Source organism: Hylobates moloch, unplaced genomic scaffold (genome assembly GCF_009828535.3).
Source record: "Hylobates moloch isolate HMO894 unplaced genomic scaffold, HMol_V3 SCAFFOLD_16, whole genome shotgun sequence".
Taxonomy (NCBI): Eukaryota; Metazoa; Chordata; class Mammalia; order Primates; family Hylobatidae; genus Hylobates; species Hylobates moloch.
Window position 1 is genome coordinate 50191152 of NW_026652291.1, and position 16256 is coordinate 50207407.

At 43.0% G+C, this 16256-nt stretch overlaps 1 protein-coding gene across 6 annotated transcripts in view; it reads right to left on the reverse strand.

Moving 5' to 3' along the window:
• Positions 1–4412: 4412 nt before the first annotated feature.
• The window catches only part of FBXO34 (F-box protein 34), a 90892-nt gene continuing 79048 nt past the window's right edge, over positions 4413–16256 (reverse strand). For all 6 annotated transcript variants that reach the window (XM_058429264.1, XM_058429262.1, XM_058429263.1 and 3 more), the window contains one exon: positions 4413–7646. In XM_058429264.1, coding sequence (XP_058285247.1) covers positions 5498–7636 — 2139 coding nt within the window. In that variant the 5' untranslated portion in view covers positions 7637–7646 and the 3' untranslated portion in view covers positions 4413–5497. The remainder of the gene's footprint in view (positions 7647–16256) is intronic.

Sequence of the window (16256 nt, forward strand, 5' to 3'; positions counted from 1 at the left end):
TGGGCCAGGCCTGGCTCCAACCCTACCCTTGAACCAGACTGCAGACACTCAAGTTATGCAAATAGATTATCCAGCCTCACAATGGAGAGGGAAGAGATACAATTAAATACAACCTTGCTTTCCATTTTACTCATGTTTGGCAACTAACTGATTTTTTATTTAACTAATTGATTTTTAGTTTTTCAAGAACTTTATCAACATCTTCATATTTTTTGAGACAGGGTCACCCAAGTTGCAGTGCAGTGATGCGATCATGGCTCACTGCAGCTGACTTCCTAGGCTCAAGCTGTCCTCCTGCATCAGCCTCCTGAGTAACAGGGGCTACACGTGTGTGCCACTACGCCTTGCTAGTTTATTTTTTGTACAACGACAGGGCCTCACTTTCCTACCCAGCCTGGTCTCAAACTCCTGAGCTTAATGATTTTTCCACCTTGGCCTCCTAAAGTGTTTGGATTACAGGCATGAGCCACCATGCCCAGCCCTTCATACTTCTTAATAAACAGATCTGAGACTTCAGTACCAGTATGTAAAGGAAAAGTCCACCTTAATTCAAAAAGAATGAGAGGGGGGTCCCAAAAGGAGTTTGTTCTGAGGCCTGTTCTCTGCTCACTGAAGGACGCTTGGCTGAGGGGGCCTCTGGGAGAAAGGGTAAAAGGTTTTGTTCTGCTTTGCAGATAGAGGAACATCACCTCTTACATGGGCTGCTGCCACATAAGGGACTGCCATCTCTGCTTCCATTTTAGTTCTTCCCAGACACTGGCTCTGCTCCCCTAAAACTGTAAGGTCAAACCAACCACCTGGAATGGTGATGCTACCTTACTGTGCTTTTCCTCACATCAGTTTGGTATAAATGCACTGGATGTTACCCAAGGGTTTATAACCACCAATGTTTGCTCTTCTCATGAGGTTGTGCGAACATCAGCTATGGCCACAAATGACAGGCAGGAAATGACATGTATGTCAGTTAAGACTGCACATCTCCCACACAGGTACCTTGACCAACTCACAAAGATTGCAACACTAGCTTTTTTGAGGAAAAACGGGGATAAAAGCAATCAGATTCCCAGCCTGGGCAACATGGCAAAACTGTCTCCACAAAAAAAATACAAAACTTAGCCAGGCATAGTGACATGCAGCTGTAGTTGCAGCTACTGGGAAGACTGAGGCAGGAGGATCACTTGAGCCCAAGAGGTTGAAGCTGCAATGAGTCGAGATCATGCCACTGCACTCCAGCCTGAGTGAGAGACCCCATCTCAAAAAACCAGAAACAGCCAGGCACGGTGGCTCACGCCTGTAATCCCAGCACTTTGGGAGGCTGAGGTGGGCAGGTCACAAGGTCAGGAGTTCAAGACCAGCCTGGCCAATATGGTGAAACACCATCTCTACTAAAAATACAAAAAAAAAAAAAAAAAAAAAAAAAAAACAGCTGGGCCCACATGGTGGCGCATGCCTGTAGTCCCAGCTACTCAGGAGGCTAAGGCAGAAGAATCGCTTGGACCTGGGAGGCTGAGGTTGCAGTGAGCTGAGATCGCACCACCGCACTCCAGTCTGGGCAACAGAGCAAGACTCCATCCCAAAACAAACAAACCCCAGAAACAATCAGATTCCCCAAGTGCCAGACACTGCACAGTAGAGAATGCCTTTAAACGAGGCATACCCTACATACAGCTGGATAACATCAGCTCTCATTGGTTTAGTCGGTGGTGTACAGAAAAGAAGGGCTCGCAGTGCAGGCTAATTTCATGTTTTTGAATCAAGCTGTAGATAAAGGAGGACAAACAGCCAGTCTGCTGAGTGAAGAAGGAATGGAGCTATGGAAAATACCTGGGAACACTCACATAAAAACAGTGTCCCAAGCTGGTCCAAAAAGGTTGGCACGAAGGTACTGACAAGTCCAAGTTAGAAGCGGTGATTGGACAAAGCCCAGGAAGGCAACCTCTAGGTCATAACATAACCACCGGCTCAGAGCCTGCTGCTAGGGGAGCTACTGGTGCTAACAGAGCCGAGGTTATACCAGATGCACAATGAGAGGTACCGAGCAAACCCCACATAGCTGCAGTGGGAGTTTCCACCAAGGATGCTCCCATGAGACCAGCTATGGCCAGAGGTCAAGGTCCTCCAAGACCCCTTTACCTCCCTGTCAGGTTTCTCATACTAAACAGAAAATTATGGTATGGCCCAGAGCAGTCAGGTCCTGGAAGCACCCCTCACATTGAAATGGTCACTCGAGAGGAATGTACACATTTTACAGAGTGTGTTGTGTGAGGCACTGTGGGCGACGCCCTCTGAGTTGAGTGCAGTGGGTGGACAAGCTCCACAGTGGTCCCTCGGTATCTGCAGATGCTCAAGTCCCTGATAGAAAATGACTTAGTATTTGCATATAACCAATGCATAGCCTCCCATCTACTTTAAATCACCTCTAGATTGCTTATAATACCGAATGTAAACAGTTGTTATGCTTGTATTGTTTAGGGAATAATGACAAGAAAAAAAGTGTATATGTTCAGTACAGACACAATGTCTTTTTCTGAGTATTTTAAATCTGAGGCTGGTTGAATCTGCGATGCAGAACCTACAGATGGGGAGGGCCAAAGAGACGGTGACAGACAGAGGGGCATGTGGTGGCAGATGTGCAGAGGGCGCTGAAAGGCACCCAGCCAAGCAGGGGCATAGGGTTGGGTTCCAAAAGAGGTATCTCCTAAGCACAGAGCCACCAATGTGCTTAGGGTTTGAACAGTCCTCTCATATGGCTGTTTTAACCTGGAGCCATTTGAGAGAACCTAAAAAAGCAAGTGTTACTCTTACCTGAGCCCTTCCTTAGCTTTCAATTCACTCCTTCCTTGGGTCTGGACCAACCACTGAGCAGGGGAGAGGTGAACCACTCCAGGGATAGGAGCAGCAGCTCCCCGACTCCTCCTCTAGTTTCCCTGGTTCTGGTTTTTGCTTCAGATCATCAAGGGAGGGCTTGAAGTAGGAGATAGGAGAGAAAAAAACTAAGCCAGGTGCACTGAGTCCCTGAAGAAAAGCTGAGGGGGGAGGTTTTCCCTTTTTTGGTGGGGGCAGGGATGCAGTGGGGAGAGGCTAGGGTGCTGGTGCCCACACTGACACACTGTCATTTCCTTTCTTGAATTCTGTGATCCTACAGCAATGCAGGAAAGCAGGTAGTGCGGCACACTGCTGGAGACATTTTAAAAGCAGGCTGTTTTCACCAGCTTGACACTAGGGGGCCCTGAAGAACAGCATCTTTCACCTAAGGGGAAAGCTACACTTGCCTAGAAATGAAGCCCTGGGAGGGGGTGTCCTCTGATGCCACCTGCTAATCCTCCACCTTTCATGCAGACAGCCCCGGGAACCAGGTCCTGCCACATAGTTCAAAACAGATAATCGGCGGTTTCTGAGGGACCCAAGTACTGCATGCCAATTGGGGCTGGGACATACTTACTGTGGCCTCTGCTCTTGGTCACTTTAACCCCTCATGCAGTTACAGCTTTGTGTCCCACATGAAAACCAGATCAAGAGTGGCTGATTTGTGAAAACCAACCAAGAGAGTTGTTTATCCAGTGTCCACGCTGGGCCAATGTAGAGCCATAGTCAATGTCAGCCATAGCTGACATTTACAGGCAAGCTGTACTCTAGGTCCTTTATGTTGATCTCCTTTAATCCTAAATTATGAATCATAAAAAACCAATTAAGAAGGCACTACTTTTAGTAGTTTAGAGCAAATACAAGGGGAGTAGGACAAACACTGGAAACCTCAGCCAAGGGGACAGCTAGGATTTAGAAGCATTTTCCAACATGCCTCACCTGGGTGAGTCACGAGGAAAAACACTCTTGAAGGAAAAGCTATTCTCAGCCTCCTCTTGATCCTGTGTCACAGACAAATCTGATGAGCCTGGAGGCTGCAGCCTACCATGTCACCAAGCACATCAGCCCAGCACAGCGCCTCCCCTGGAGCACGTACCATCCTTCTCCACAGCCTGCAGCCGACACTGGTCGCAAGGCTTTTTGGTGGGTACTCGATTTCACGCCAGCCTAGTTTTCAGATCTTCCACGCACAGCAGCTTTCTGGGGTCCAACACCTCCCAACCCCACCAAGCGCTATGCAGCTACAGGCCTGAATAGATCCTTAGGGACTCCCAAATGATGACGCCTAGATAAGCTGTAACAATCTCCTAGATAATACATCACCCGAACAGGAAATACAGTGGTTGTGAAAAGACAACAAACGGAAGAACTGACAGGTTGCAAAAGTTTAAACTTCAATGTTAAGTGAAGATGGCCTCTTCCGTGGCAGAAAAAAACACTATCTCCAACAATTCAAAACAATTTTTAAAAATTCTTATGATTCAATTCACAAGAACCTTCTTCAACATTGTATAAAAACAGGAGAAAAAATCTTTGCAAAACTTGGGTTCCATTTAAGATGCATGTTTTTATTTAAGTTTTAAAAAATTTTGTAACCAGACAGGATAAAGTAGACAAGAATGTTATTATCTAACCATATAATATTCTCTCAATCTTGTGGATCACTAAAATATAACAAAGGATTGTTTTCTATGCTAATTTTCAGGTTGTCCAGTTAAACCATTATTTGGTATCCTTTGAGCAGGTTAGCCTTTCAACTATTTAGAGTTTCTTCTCAGAAACATTCATATATTATACAGGAAACATTCATAGTTTATTTGGGAAACATTCATATTTTATACAAGATGTACAAATTTAAGACTAGACAATTTAAAAAAACCCACAAAATTATAGCCGCAACACTATCCTAGCTGCATTGTGGTGATTATGTTGTTCTGTTAGCTGTCCATTATATACAACTGGATTTTAATCGTGCTATTTACAGAGGGGCCAAAGCACTCATCTAAAGGTAAAGGCGCTCAGGTTTAATGTGCACTTTCATAGCCCTATGAAAACACAACCATTATATACACTGTAAACACCACAGGGCATGAAATCCATCTCCAGCCACAAACATCAATCTCACAAGATCAAGCATATGAGGTCTAAGGTGGGGTGCCTGACTTTTCTTTTTAAGAATACTTTTCATCTAAAAGTCCTGCTATTTTTTTCACAGGACACTATTCGCTTATCTCAAATATGGTGCCAGTGCTCAAAACATTTCTGGAACCCATTTTTGAGGACTACCTGCAGCATCTGCAATGAACTCTTCTGAATGTCCTGGATGGTGGTGAGTCTTCATCCTTTGAGGATGGGTTTGATTTAGGAAAACAGGCAGAGTTATTCACAGCCAACTGAATCCAACTGTGGGATACCACCTGGGTTCAAATGTGAGATGCCACTATAAACAACAAGACCAATTTTTTTGTACGGCTCATAAATTTAGAGTTTAGAAAATGCCTGAGCAATGTGGTCCTGATAATGTACAGATTCTTCTAGAGTGATGACTCAGGGGGCTACGCTCATTTGAACGGTGTATCTAGGTGTTTTGCAGTTTTAAAAACCGGTCCTTTTGTTGCCTCTCACATGGACTTTAGTATTCCTCTTCAGCTTCAGTCCCTTTTGCTTTCTTATGGATTGCCCGATTAAAGCTGTGGCAGGCAGGAACCCAGTGATTGTCATGAAGCCCCAGCTTACAGCCAGGGAATCCTTTCTGAGACCGGTGGCAGCACATCCAATACCCTGGCCCATAGGGCAATGCCTGGCAATAGGGCTTGGGGTGCCATCGGCACAGGGACACATCCCCTTTCACATACTTTTTCTTGCACTGTTTGCAAGGATCCTCTCTATAGCGTGGATCTCGAACCCAGCGAGAATCTGCTGGCCTGATATTGTAGTACTCAATGATAAACTTGAAATAGCAGCAGGTACATTTAAGGGCCACTAAACTCTTGGTGGGAAGTAACCTGAAGATTTTTACCATAATGTGGTGGGGCAGAAAAGCCATGTACTGCTGAGGCTCCAAAAGCTGCTGGATTTTAAACCTGGTCTCCAAGAAGTCATGCGACACCTGCTTCTTCCAACTGGATGCCTCAAGCACTGGTAATGTACTTTCCACAGGAGAGGCTGGCGGTACAAATGGCTCAGCGGACCCACTTTTTTCCTCAGATGCACTGTCACCCCCAGCAGCATCTTCAAGCTGGCTGGCCTCTGAAGACTCTTTTGTTGTGCTTTCATTCAACTGGGAACAGTCTGACAAGTGCCGACCAGGTGGCAAAAAAAACAACATCCCTGGAAGTGGGTCTTCACAGGAGTTTAAACTGGAAAGCTGGTCTTTCTCTACCTTGGACACAGTGATACTAATGCACAAAGATTCTTTTCTTCTTTGATCAGGATTTTGGCTAGTAAGCGACACAAGCTCTCTGCTCATACAATCAACAGCATCTGTGGGCAATTCAGAGGCTTGGGAATAGGTATGAGAGGAAAAAGGTAACCCAACGAGTTCATCTGTCATTTCCACATCATATCCGTTGCTGTTTTTCACGGCAGTTTGCGAACCCGGCTCTAACTCTGCACTGTCTACGTGGAAACTCACTCCTGCTGGCAATGGGGGGCAGTCCTGAGAAGCACCGTCCCAGGCCTGGTCCTCCTTAGGAGAACAGGGATCAGCTCTTGAAGGGCCACAATCCACAGATACAGACCCCACAGGATTCACCTGAGTGTCGGGTGCCTCCAAGACGCCTTTCTTGGTTTTGCCTTCATCAGCCTGAGAGCTATTTGCAAGCAATACTCTGCCTACATTTCGACGGAAGCTGTTATTCCTTGAGAGGCTCCCAGGCTCACGCTGGCCCTGCCGCTTCAGGCACTCAGACTCCAACTTGGCTACCATGTCGAGGACACGGACTGGTTCGCTCTGTGGTTCACCAACCTCAAGATTTCCCCTTTCTGTGGGTTCTTCACAAGCTCCTGGGGCAGAATAGGACTCAGACGCTGCAGGCACACCTCTGGATTGGCCGGAAAACCTCACAATTGCAGGTGAGTTTGTGCAGTTTTTTGAACAGCTAGCTAGCAGAGCACTGGCTCTTTGCTCCAAGAAGGCAACCATCTGTATAACTGACAGAGGCCTCCCAGCATAGACTCCATCCCCACTGTCACTCACATAGTGCACAGAACAGTGCTCAATGCCACATGCAAAAGGCTCAGGTTGGTAGCACCTGCTGTTAACTTCCCTCATCCTTTCTACCTGTACCTTGGCTTTTTTAAGATCCCCTGATTTTTTCCTTCTCTTAGTAGCTCTCCCATCAATATCCCAGGAACTTTTTATTTTCATAGATCCTATCCTGTTACTACACTGGTGGGATGCAAAGAATGCAATTTTTTCCTTGGTATTTCCAGGTTTCACAACAGCCCAGATATCAAGTGGTCCTTCTTCTTCACCCTGGTGGATTGTTGCAGATGGTGCATTCTTCTTGGTTTTAACATTCAAGCTGCTCTCTACAGGACTCTTCCCACTCATACTGCACAGAACATTTGGAGAAAGGATCCCAAATGGCTTTCGAGATGATGCTTTACCGAGAGAGGCTGAAGGAGAGACACTTGGTGTTATGTGGCTAGCTTTGCATGTTTCAGCATTTACAGCCTTTTGGTGGTTCATAGGAGTTCTCTGCGTTTCCCTGCTGACTTCTGGGGGTTGCTCTTTCTTCTGGAGCTTCCAATATGGCTTTAGGTGCATAACAAAGCCCCTATAGGAAAGAAATACACATTTGATTCAGAAACCAATTTTGTTTTTAGAAAAAATGTTTTTAAATTTAAGCTCAGCTGGTTCTAGCAACTATGAAAAACATGTTCTACCAGTTCACTAAATCTTTACCAACTCTCTCATGATAGTTTTTACTGCACATATCAAGAATAACAAAAAGCTACCAGTTTATATGGTGTGTAGTACATTTTTTTTTTAACAGAAAATAAATTGGTTTTGACTGAAGAACTTTAGAAACTGACATCAGTTAACATTTAGTAAACTTTAACCTTTTAAATTAAAAAAAATCTGAACTTCCTGAAAACAACTAAGTATTAGGCATAGTACAGAAGAAAGGAAAGTATAAAAAGAACTCCTCCATGATCCCTATTAGATTTTTAAACACTCTTTCTAGATCATCACAATTAGCATTTTATTAGTTGCAAACAGCCCGTCAAAATTATTGCTTCCTGGCCGGGCATGGTGGCTCACGTCTGTAATCCCAGCACTTTGGTAGGACAAGGCAGGCATATCACCTGGAGACAGGAGTTGAAGACCAGCCTGGCCAACATGGTAAAACCCTGTCTCCACTAAAAGTACAAAAATCAGCCGGGCGTAATGGGGCATGCCTGTAATCCCAGCTACTCCAGAGGCTGAGACACAAAAATTGCTTTAACCTGGGGGTGGAGGCTGCAGCCAAGATCGCACGCACCACTGCCCTCCAACCTGGAAAACAGAGCGAGACTTTGTCTCAAAAAAAAAAAAAGAAAATTATTGCTTCCTAAACTATTCCCATACCACTGAATACTGAATATTTAGATGTTTACAATTTTTCACTTGTTTCCTTGTGTACTTTGCCCATCTATTAGTCTTGATTTTCTAAATAATCTATATGTAGAAACATTTAACTGTCAAATTTCCTGTAACCATCTTAAATATAGACCCTGCAGTCCTTATTAATTTTAAAACCATTTTAAACTAGTTCAGAAAGATGGTGCCTTGTTTTGGTCCTTGGCCAGGGGTAGAGATGGCAGCTATTTCAGAAATGAGACAAAAAGATGATTACATGCAGAGACTAGTGTTCCAGTCCCTGCCATATCACTGATTATCTAGACAGGGTGATTTTACCTTGGGCAAGTCACTTCCTCTCTCGGTCTCAGTTGAAACATTAACTGAGGGGCTGAAATACTAGATAACCTAATGAACTTGTCAATGTACAATTTATATAAAACAGCCCACTGCTACACAAAACACCCTGGATTGAGGAAAGAATGTTTTCTAGGGATGCCTGGACTCCTGCAAAATAAACCTAGAAACTAAAGATCTGCAGTCCCAGTTTGGTGGGAGTGAGGCAACAGCACCTACAGGTCTAAGCACGTGAAGTTTCACCTACTCTTGCTCACTGGGACAGCAGCTGAACACATACATCTCAGACAGCTCAGTACATTCATCCTCCTTTGCTCCACATTTACTGGGTACCTGCCATATGGCAGCCTCTGTGGTAACTGATTTCAGGTTATCAGTTTTAATCACCAAGAATGAAAGTGATTGTCTGGAACAAGTTTACCTTTCACCTTCAACTTTTAAATCCTACATTCTAGTCTCAGATAAAAGAATTATGGATATTGATATCTTCTAGCCAGATAAAGAGAAATTTTGCATTTAAAGCATACAAAGTGTTTTTTAAAAGATACCCCTGAAATAGGAGCCAGGCATGGTGGCTCACACCTATAATCCCAGTGCTTTGGGAGGCATAGGTGGGAGGACCCTTTGAGGCCAGGAGTTTGGGACCAAGTTTATTCCTGGTGATTAAAACTGGTATCTGAAAACAGTTACCATAGAGGCTGCCATATGGCAGGCACTCAGTAAATGTGGAGCAAATGAGGATGAATACACTGAGGCATACATCCAAGATGTATGCTTCAACTAGGAAAGCCTGGGCAACACGGCAAGACCTCATCTCTAAAAAAAATTTTTTTTTAATTAGCCAGGTGTGATGGCACATGCCTGTCGTCTCAGCTACTGGGATGGCTGAGGCAGAAGGATCGCTTGAGCCCCGGAGTCTAAGGTTACAGCAAGCTATGATCACACCACTATACTCTAGCCTGGGCAATACAGCAAGACCCTGTCTCCAAAAACAACAACGACAAAAAAACCCAACCAACCAAACAAAACCTTTGAGACAGATCTTATCAGGGTCTTTCTGATCTTTGGCAATGTATAGCCTAATCATCTGTAGAGATCTTCCCCCTTTCTGCACTGTGACATTTTTAATAGCTTTCTATCATTATACTGTATAGTCTTACAAATAGAGCTACCCAGAATTCAAGAACAGATGACACATAAATGAATAAAAGAGGCACACCTAGTGCTGTCTCTCTGTGCCAACTATTTTCTGGGTTTTCATATCCGTTCAACCCCATTCCTAAATGAAATAAATGGAAGTGTTGAAAAACCCAATAAATTTTCACATAATGATCTCATTACACAGTATCTATGAATAAATTTAATTTAAACTTTAGCAATATGTGCGCCATTTTGCATTGCACAATATGTTCTCTTTGACTTCTTCCCCCATATATTATTTTAGGTGCTATTATTGATAGACAGGGACATTAAAAAGAAAGTAATGTAATTACAGAAGGCTTTTATTTGCATTCAAGCTTTAAAGTCAGCTCAACTAACACTTTGTGTACAAGATTTTAGCGAGATTAAAATAGGAGATGATCCCAGGGAACAGATGTGAGGGAAGGAAAATAGCCAGTAAGGACACACAGGGTGACTGCTGGAAAGTGGGGTGATTCTGTGAGACCCCTGAAAGAAGCAGGGCATTTAGGCACCAGCTCCAATCCCTCACTGGTTGAAGGCTGCCTGAGGTTAGCCTTTCCCCATCATTTGCTGGGTTTGAGAGCCCTGAGGCAGAAAACAGAAAACTGTTGGCAAGACGTAGACAAACTACAAAAATCTAAGTTTTGTTTGAAACCAGTGATGGCCTGAGAGGATATAATGCAGGGAGCAAAGGGCATCTGCTGCAAAAATCCATAAAGCAAAAACTTTAAATCTCCAACAGATTACAACAGATGGTGGCACTTTCCCACCCCCAAGTCACCCCCACACAAAGACAGGCATGGGTGGGGTAAAGCTCCAGCTAGGTTTCCATGGTTGCCAACCTCTTCATCACAATTGTATTTTAAAGTATCGCTATAATAAAGTCCTGCTCTCTTGCAATAAAATAAAATGCAGGTTTACAGCACCTACACATCGATGTTCCTTAGATTCTCAGAAAGGCCCTTAGAAGAAATTAAGATCCCTAGGCCCGCTGAATCACAATTTCTCAAACTGGGCCCAGAATCTGTTTTTAATGTTAGGTTGAAATTGGAAGGGACTTTAGAGGTCATGTGTTAGATCTAATGTAAGAGTGGGATTCTGGATGTGAACTGGGGTGCTGGGCTACTAACGGGTAAGGCGGAACTGCCCAACAAAATGCCAAGCAGACAGTCCATACTGAAGCATCTCATCTAAGGGCTGGGTAAAAACACACCCGTTTTCTTGGTATTTTCTCTTTAAAACACAATAAACTCAATGGCCTTTTTTCTCTTAATTTCCTGGCTTCTAGAGCTGAAGGTCAAATGGCCTTTTTATTGCCAAATTCCCTCCAACTACCAACTCTTCAGTTTCTTTGACTTTGCCTTCCCAGCTCTCTTCTTCCCCAGCCCCTAAACATCAGTGTTCTTCAGAGTTCTTTCTGTTTCTAGACCAGTACTCTTCTTAAGCTATATAACTAAGTGATCTCTTGTAGTTTTAACTCAAACATTTCCAGTGACACACTCTCCCCAACTTCATATCCTACAGCCTGGTAGACATCCTCACCTGGATATCAAAAAAGAATCTCAAAATCAACACTACTAGTTAATGATAGCCTCAAGTATACCTAGTCCATTAAGCCAGAAGCTTGAGTCACTTGGATTCCTCCTTTCTGATCCCCACATCTCATCACCAAGTCGCTAAACTGTGCCACTCTTTATCCCTAGCCATCTCTGCTACACTGTCATCAGTTATTGGAAAACCTAACCTCTATCAATACAAGCAAAGTGCTGAGGCCCATTCCAGCCAACCTGACAGCTTTACTCCTGCTTTGCTCTAGCATACTTCGCACTTTGAAAGCTTGTTCACAGAACCATGACTACTAGACTAGGTAATGAAAGCCAATCATGTTAAGATACAATTTGAAGGCAGCCAAGACCAAGACCATAAAACATACAGCATCAGATTTTTTATACTAACCTCCAACCTACAAATGTTCATTTCCTTCTACTCATTTTTTATTTATTTAATTTCGTTCTTTCTGAGGCAGGGCCTCCCTCTGTCAGCCAGGCTGCAGTGGCGTGATCTTGGCTCACTGCAGCCTCAACCTCCCAGGCTCAAGCAATCTTCCTACCTCAGCTTCCCAAGTAGCTGCAACCACAAGCACATGTCACAATGGCCAGCTAATCTTAAAAAATTTTTTGTAGAGACAGGGTCTCACTAAGTTGCCCAGGCTGGTCCTGAACTCCTGGGTTCAGGTAAGCCTCCCACCTTGGCCTCCCAAAGTATTGGGATTACAGGAGTGAGCCACCACACCCAGCCCTACCTGTTTGTTATCAGAAATGTCCTAACCGCTCTGGGCTAGACACTGGTATAAATATGAGTAAAACATAGTTGCTGCCCTTGAGACAGAAAAGCAAACAGACAATTACAACAAATGTTATACGTGTCAGAAGGATAGCACAGGGTGCTGTGAGAGCCCATGGGGAGAGCAAACTAACAGGAACAGAAAACCAAACACCGCATGTTCTCACTGTGGGAGTTGAACAATGAGAACACATGGCTACAGGGAGGGGAACATCACACACTGGGGATGTTGGTGGGTGGTGGGGGTGGAGGACAAGAGGAGGGAGAGCATTAGGACAAATACCTAATGCATGCAGGGCTTAAAACCTAGATGACAGGTTGATAGATGCAGCAAACCACCATGGCACGTGTATACCTATGTAACAAACCTGCACATTCTGCACATGTATCCCAGAACTTAAAGTAAAAAAAAAAAAAATACACATACACAAAAATTAACGTTGGGCTTGAGTGCCTACAAGACAGAGATATCCAGGAGGCAAAATGACTCAGGTCTGGTCAAGAGAAACAGGAGGAAAGGAAGAAGACAGTTGTCACAGAAACATTTCAATGACGAGAAAGTTTTCTGGATAGAGATAACAAGTCTTTTTCCAAAATTTTTCACAATGACCATGTATTACTTTCATAATCAGGAAAAAAAAAAAGTCTGTAAAAGGAAGGCACAGTCAGCAGCAAGGTCAAATAAAGAATTGTGCCCACTTGGTGGTGATAAAGACACCTGGTGACCCTGCTGTGAGGAAGTACAGTGGACAAGAAGTCAAAAGTTAATGATGGAGAGGTGACTAGAAGGTGAGACGGTGAGCACCAACTACAGCGACTCTCTCACTAAGCTTGGCTATGAAGGACAGTCTCAACATACCTGTCAGCTTAAATCCTTTCCAGGTCTATGGGGAGATAGAATAGTGAACCAGGTATAATTTGAGCAACTTTATTCCAGTAAAGGCCCAAATCCTGCATTCAGTAATTCCAGTATTCCTTTTAGACTCTAAGTTCAGCTTAAAAAAAGAAAGCTCTCACCTAAAGACAGTACACATTCCCCAAAATGAAGCCATAAAAGACAACTAAACTTTCCTTTTTAAAAAATGTACTTGGATAAATTCCAACACCTAAAGAGTCCTACTAACTCTTGTCCACAGAGGGGTAAACCTGATGAAGAATCGAATGACAATATGTGGTCAGAATAGGAGAAAGGACGAGATTTCTCTTAGTGCTAATAGGAAGCCACAATATCAAAGGCAGATGCCGGTTTTCTAACTTGCTAGTCTTCAGCCTTGCTTATCAAAACAAGTTAGAAGATAAGGCAGTTCATGTTTCTTTCTGCTTCAGTAAAGGCACAGGAATTCTAATTCCAAAAAGGAGTCACTTTTTAGCATAAGAGCCACTCTTTATTTATAAAAATCGGAGGAATAATGGCTGGGGGCAGTGGCTCACACTAGTAATCCCAGCACTTTGGGAGGCCGAGGCAGGGAGATCACGAGGTCAGGAGTTCGAGACCAGCCTGGCCAACATGATAGAACCCCATCTCTACTAAAAATACAAAAATTAGCCGGGTGTGGTGGCGTGCGCCTGTAATCCCAGCTACCCAGGAGGCTAAGGCAGGAGAATTGCCTGAACGCGGGAGGCGGAGGTTGCAGTGAGCTGAGGCCGCGTCACTGCACTCTAGCTCTGGGCAACAGAGCAAGACTCCGTCTCGGGAGATCAAAAAAAAAAAAAAAAATCGGAGGAATGAAAATAGAATAGTATACAAAGGCCCCTTCTCATTATATAATACCTTTAGAGAGGAAAAAAGTAGACAGTAAGAAAATTCATCATTTGTGTCTTAAAAACTGTAAAAGCTTCCAGAGACCATCTTATCACAGCCTTCTTCACTGGACCATTGTACAAATGATTAGCAACTTCAGCAAAGTGCTGCAGATACATATAATGAAATCCTTGTTTTTACAAATGAGGAAGCACAAATAAAGTGACTTCTGAAGCCTCACAGCTAGACAGTGGTAAAATTAAGATTAGAATTAGATAGGAAATACAGTCTCCTGGATCTATACTTTCCCCACTATGAAGAATGATATATCAAAAACCTACGACAAATTATGACACAAATAAAATAATTCTGACAGCATCTATTCCAAGAGCTTTTATCTTTCAAATTAGGTCAGTTTTTCGTTAAGTGCCACATAAAACTACTACACAGAGCTGTGATGCATTAAGGCAGACAGATCACATAAACCATACTAATCTAAAAGCATATAAAAGGCTGTTTCGATGGCTATTAAATTGGAAAAAATGCCAAGACCAGGAGGGTGTGAATATAGGCAGAGGCACAAGAAAAGACTTCCCCCTCCATATGTCTCTAAGCAGCGACAGAAAGAATGCATCCAACTCCCACAGCATGCCTTTTTTAAAAAAGGAAAAAAGGGAAAAAAAAATAACCCTCTCAGTCAGAAAATGCAGTATTTCTCAAATTAACTTTCAAAATATTGGGGGATGACTTTTTTGGGGAGGCAGTCCATTCCTTCTTTTATTTTTAGGGAATATTCTCTAAAACCAATTCATGGAACTTCTAAATTTTGCCTTACGAGGATTGGGTGGTTAGGGTTAGTGGTGCACGACAGAAAAATCCTTTATTGTCTGTTAATGGATACTGAGTAATAGAGAGAATGGCCTTTGGAAACACATGTATGGTTTTCAAAAACTCATTGCTCACGGCTTCCATCTTAGAATTCACAATGGTATTTAAATACAGCACCTACCTGCTTCAAAGTTATCTGTAATATTGACCAAATGAAGCTAACTTCCAGAAAGCAGATAAAGATCTATGATAAGTTTGATGGGACAACAAAGTATCCAAAACATATTAAAAAGGAATATTGACAAGTTGGGAATGGCAGCCACTACACTTTGCTTTCCTATTGTGTTCGCAATAAATGCAACACCTAATACAGTTTGACAGTATTACAAAATAGTGAATTCGTAATATTATGCAAATTTACACAGTTCCCCAGCCCACTTTTGTTGGAGTAGGGAGGGAAGAGAAGGGCCTGGAAGAAAGAACTTCTGCTTAGGCTGTTGTGAATTATTAAATAACACTTCAGGATAGAGACAAAATAAAGTATTCCATTTTGTTAAACTCAATGATGTTTGAGTTAATCCGTAGTCATTTCCTATTGCTCCTATGACATAATGCCAAACACCCACAAAACTCCAGCATTTACTGCTAAGCAGGCAAATGAAAAGCCTACCAGTGGTAAATGCCACTAGAATGAACACCAAAATGCAGATGAAACTTCATAAAAAGTTAAAGTCAAAAAAAATTAATACATTTTGAAAAGTACATTGAACATTACCAGGAAAATTTAATTTCCAAGGATTTTCAGATATTCAGAGTTCCTGTTAACAACTCTCTTGCATATTTTACCTATTCTAATATTTTTTACAGAAAATGAAGGAAAATAAAACTCCTATCCCTTTGCATAGCAAACCACTACTTCCTTGAGTGGGCTGACGCTTGCTTTTACTTTGAAACCAATCATTCTTCCATATGACAAAGATCTTTTGCTTGGCCAAACTTGAGTAAGGATTCCGAACTTTCTTCTAGGCCCATCTGTGCACTTCCTTACAAAATCCAGTTTTAGCAAAAGACCCCCTCCCATCTTCAATATCTGATCAGGTTCTTCATTTTCCACCATCCCCCACCCTGGCTTGTCTTCAGCAAGAATCCTGTTAGATGGGTTTGGCCAGAATCCCCCTTACTCCACATGTTTCCTCTTAGTAGTTTACCTTCGACTGACCCCTACCCTGCTCCTTGCCCATGATGTATTTAGAGTTGAGCCCAATCTCTTTCCTTTGCTGCAAGACCCCATTGCAGTGATCCCTATACTTATCGCGATGGTCCTGAATAGTCTTCTTTGCCCACCTTTAACAAGTATCAGTTTTTTTTTTAACA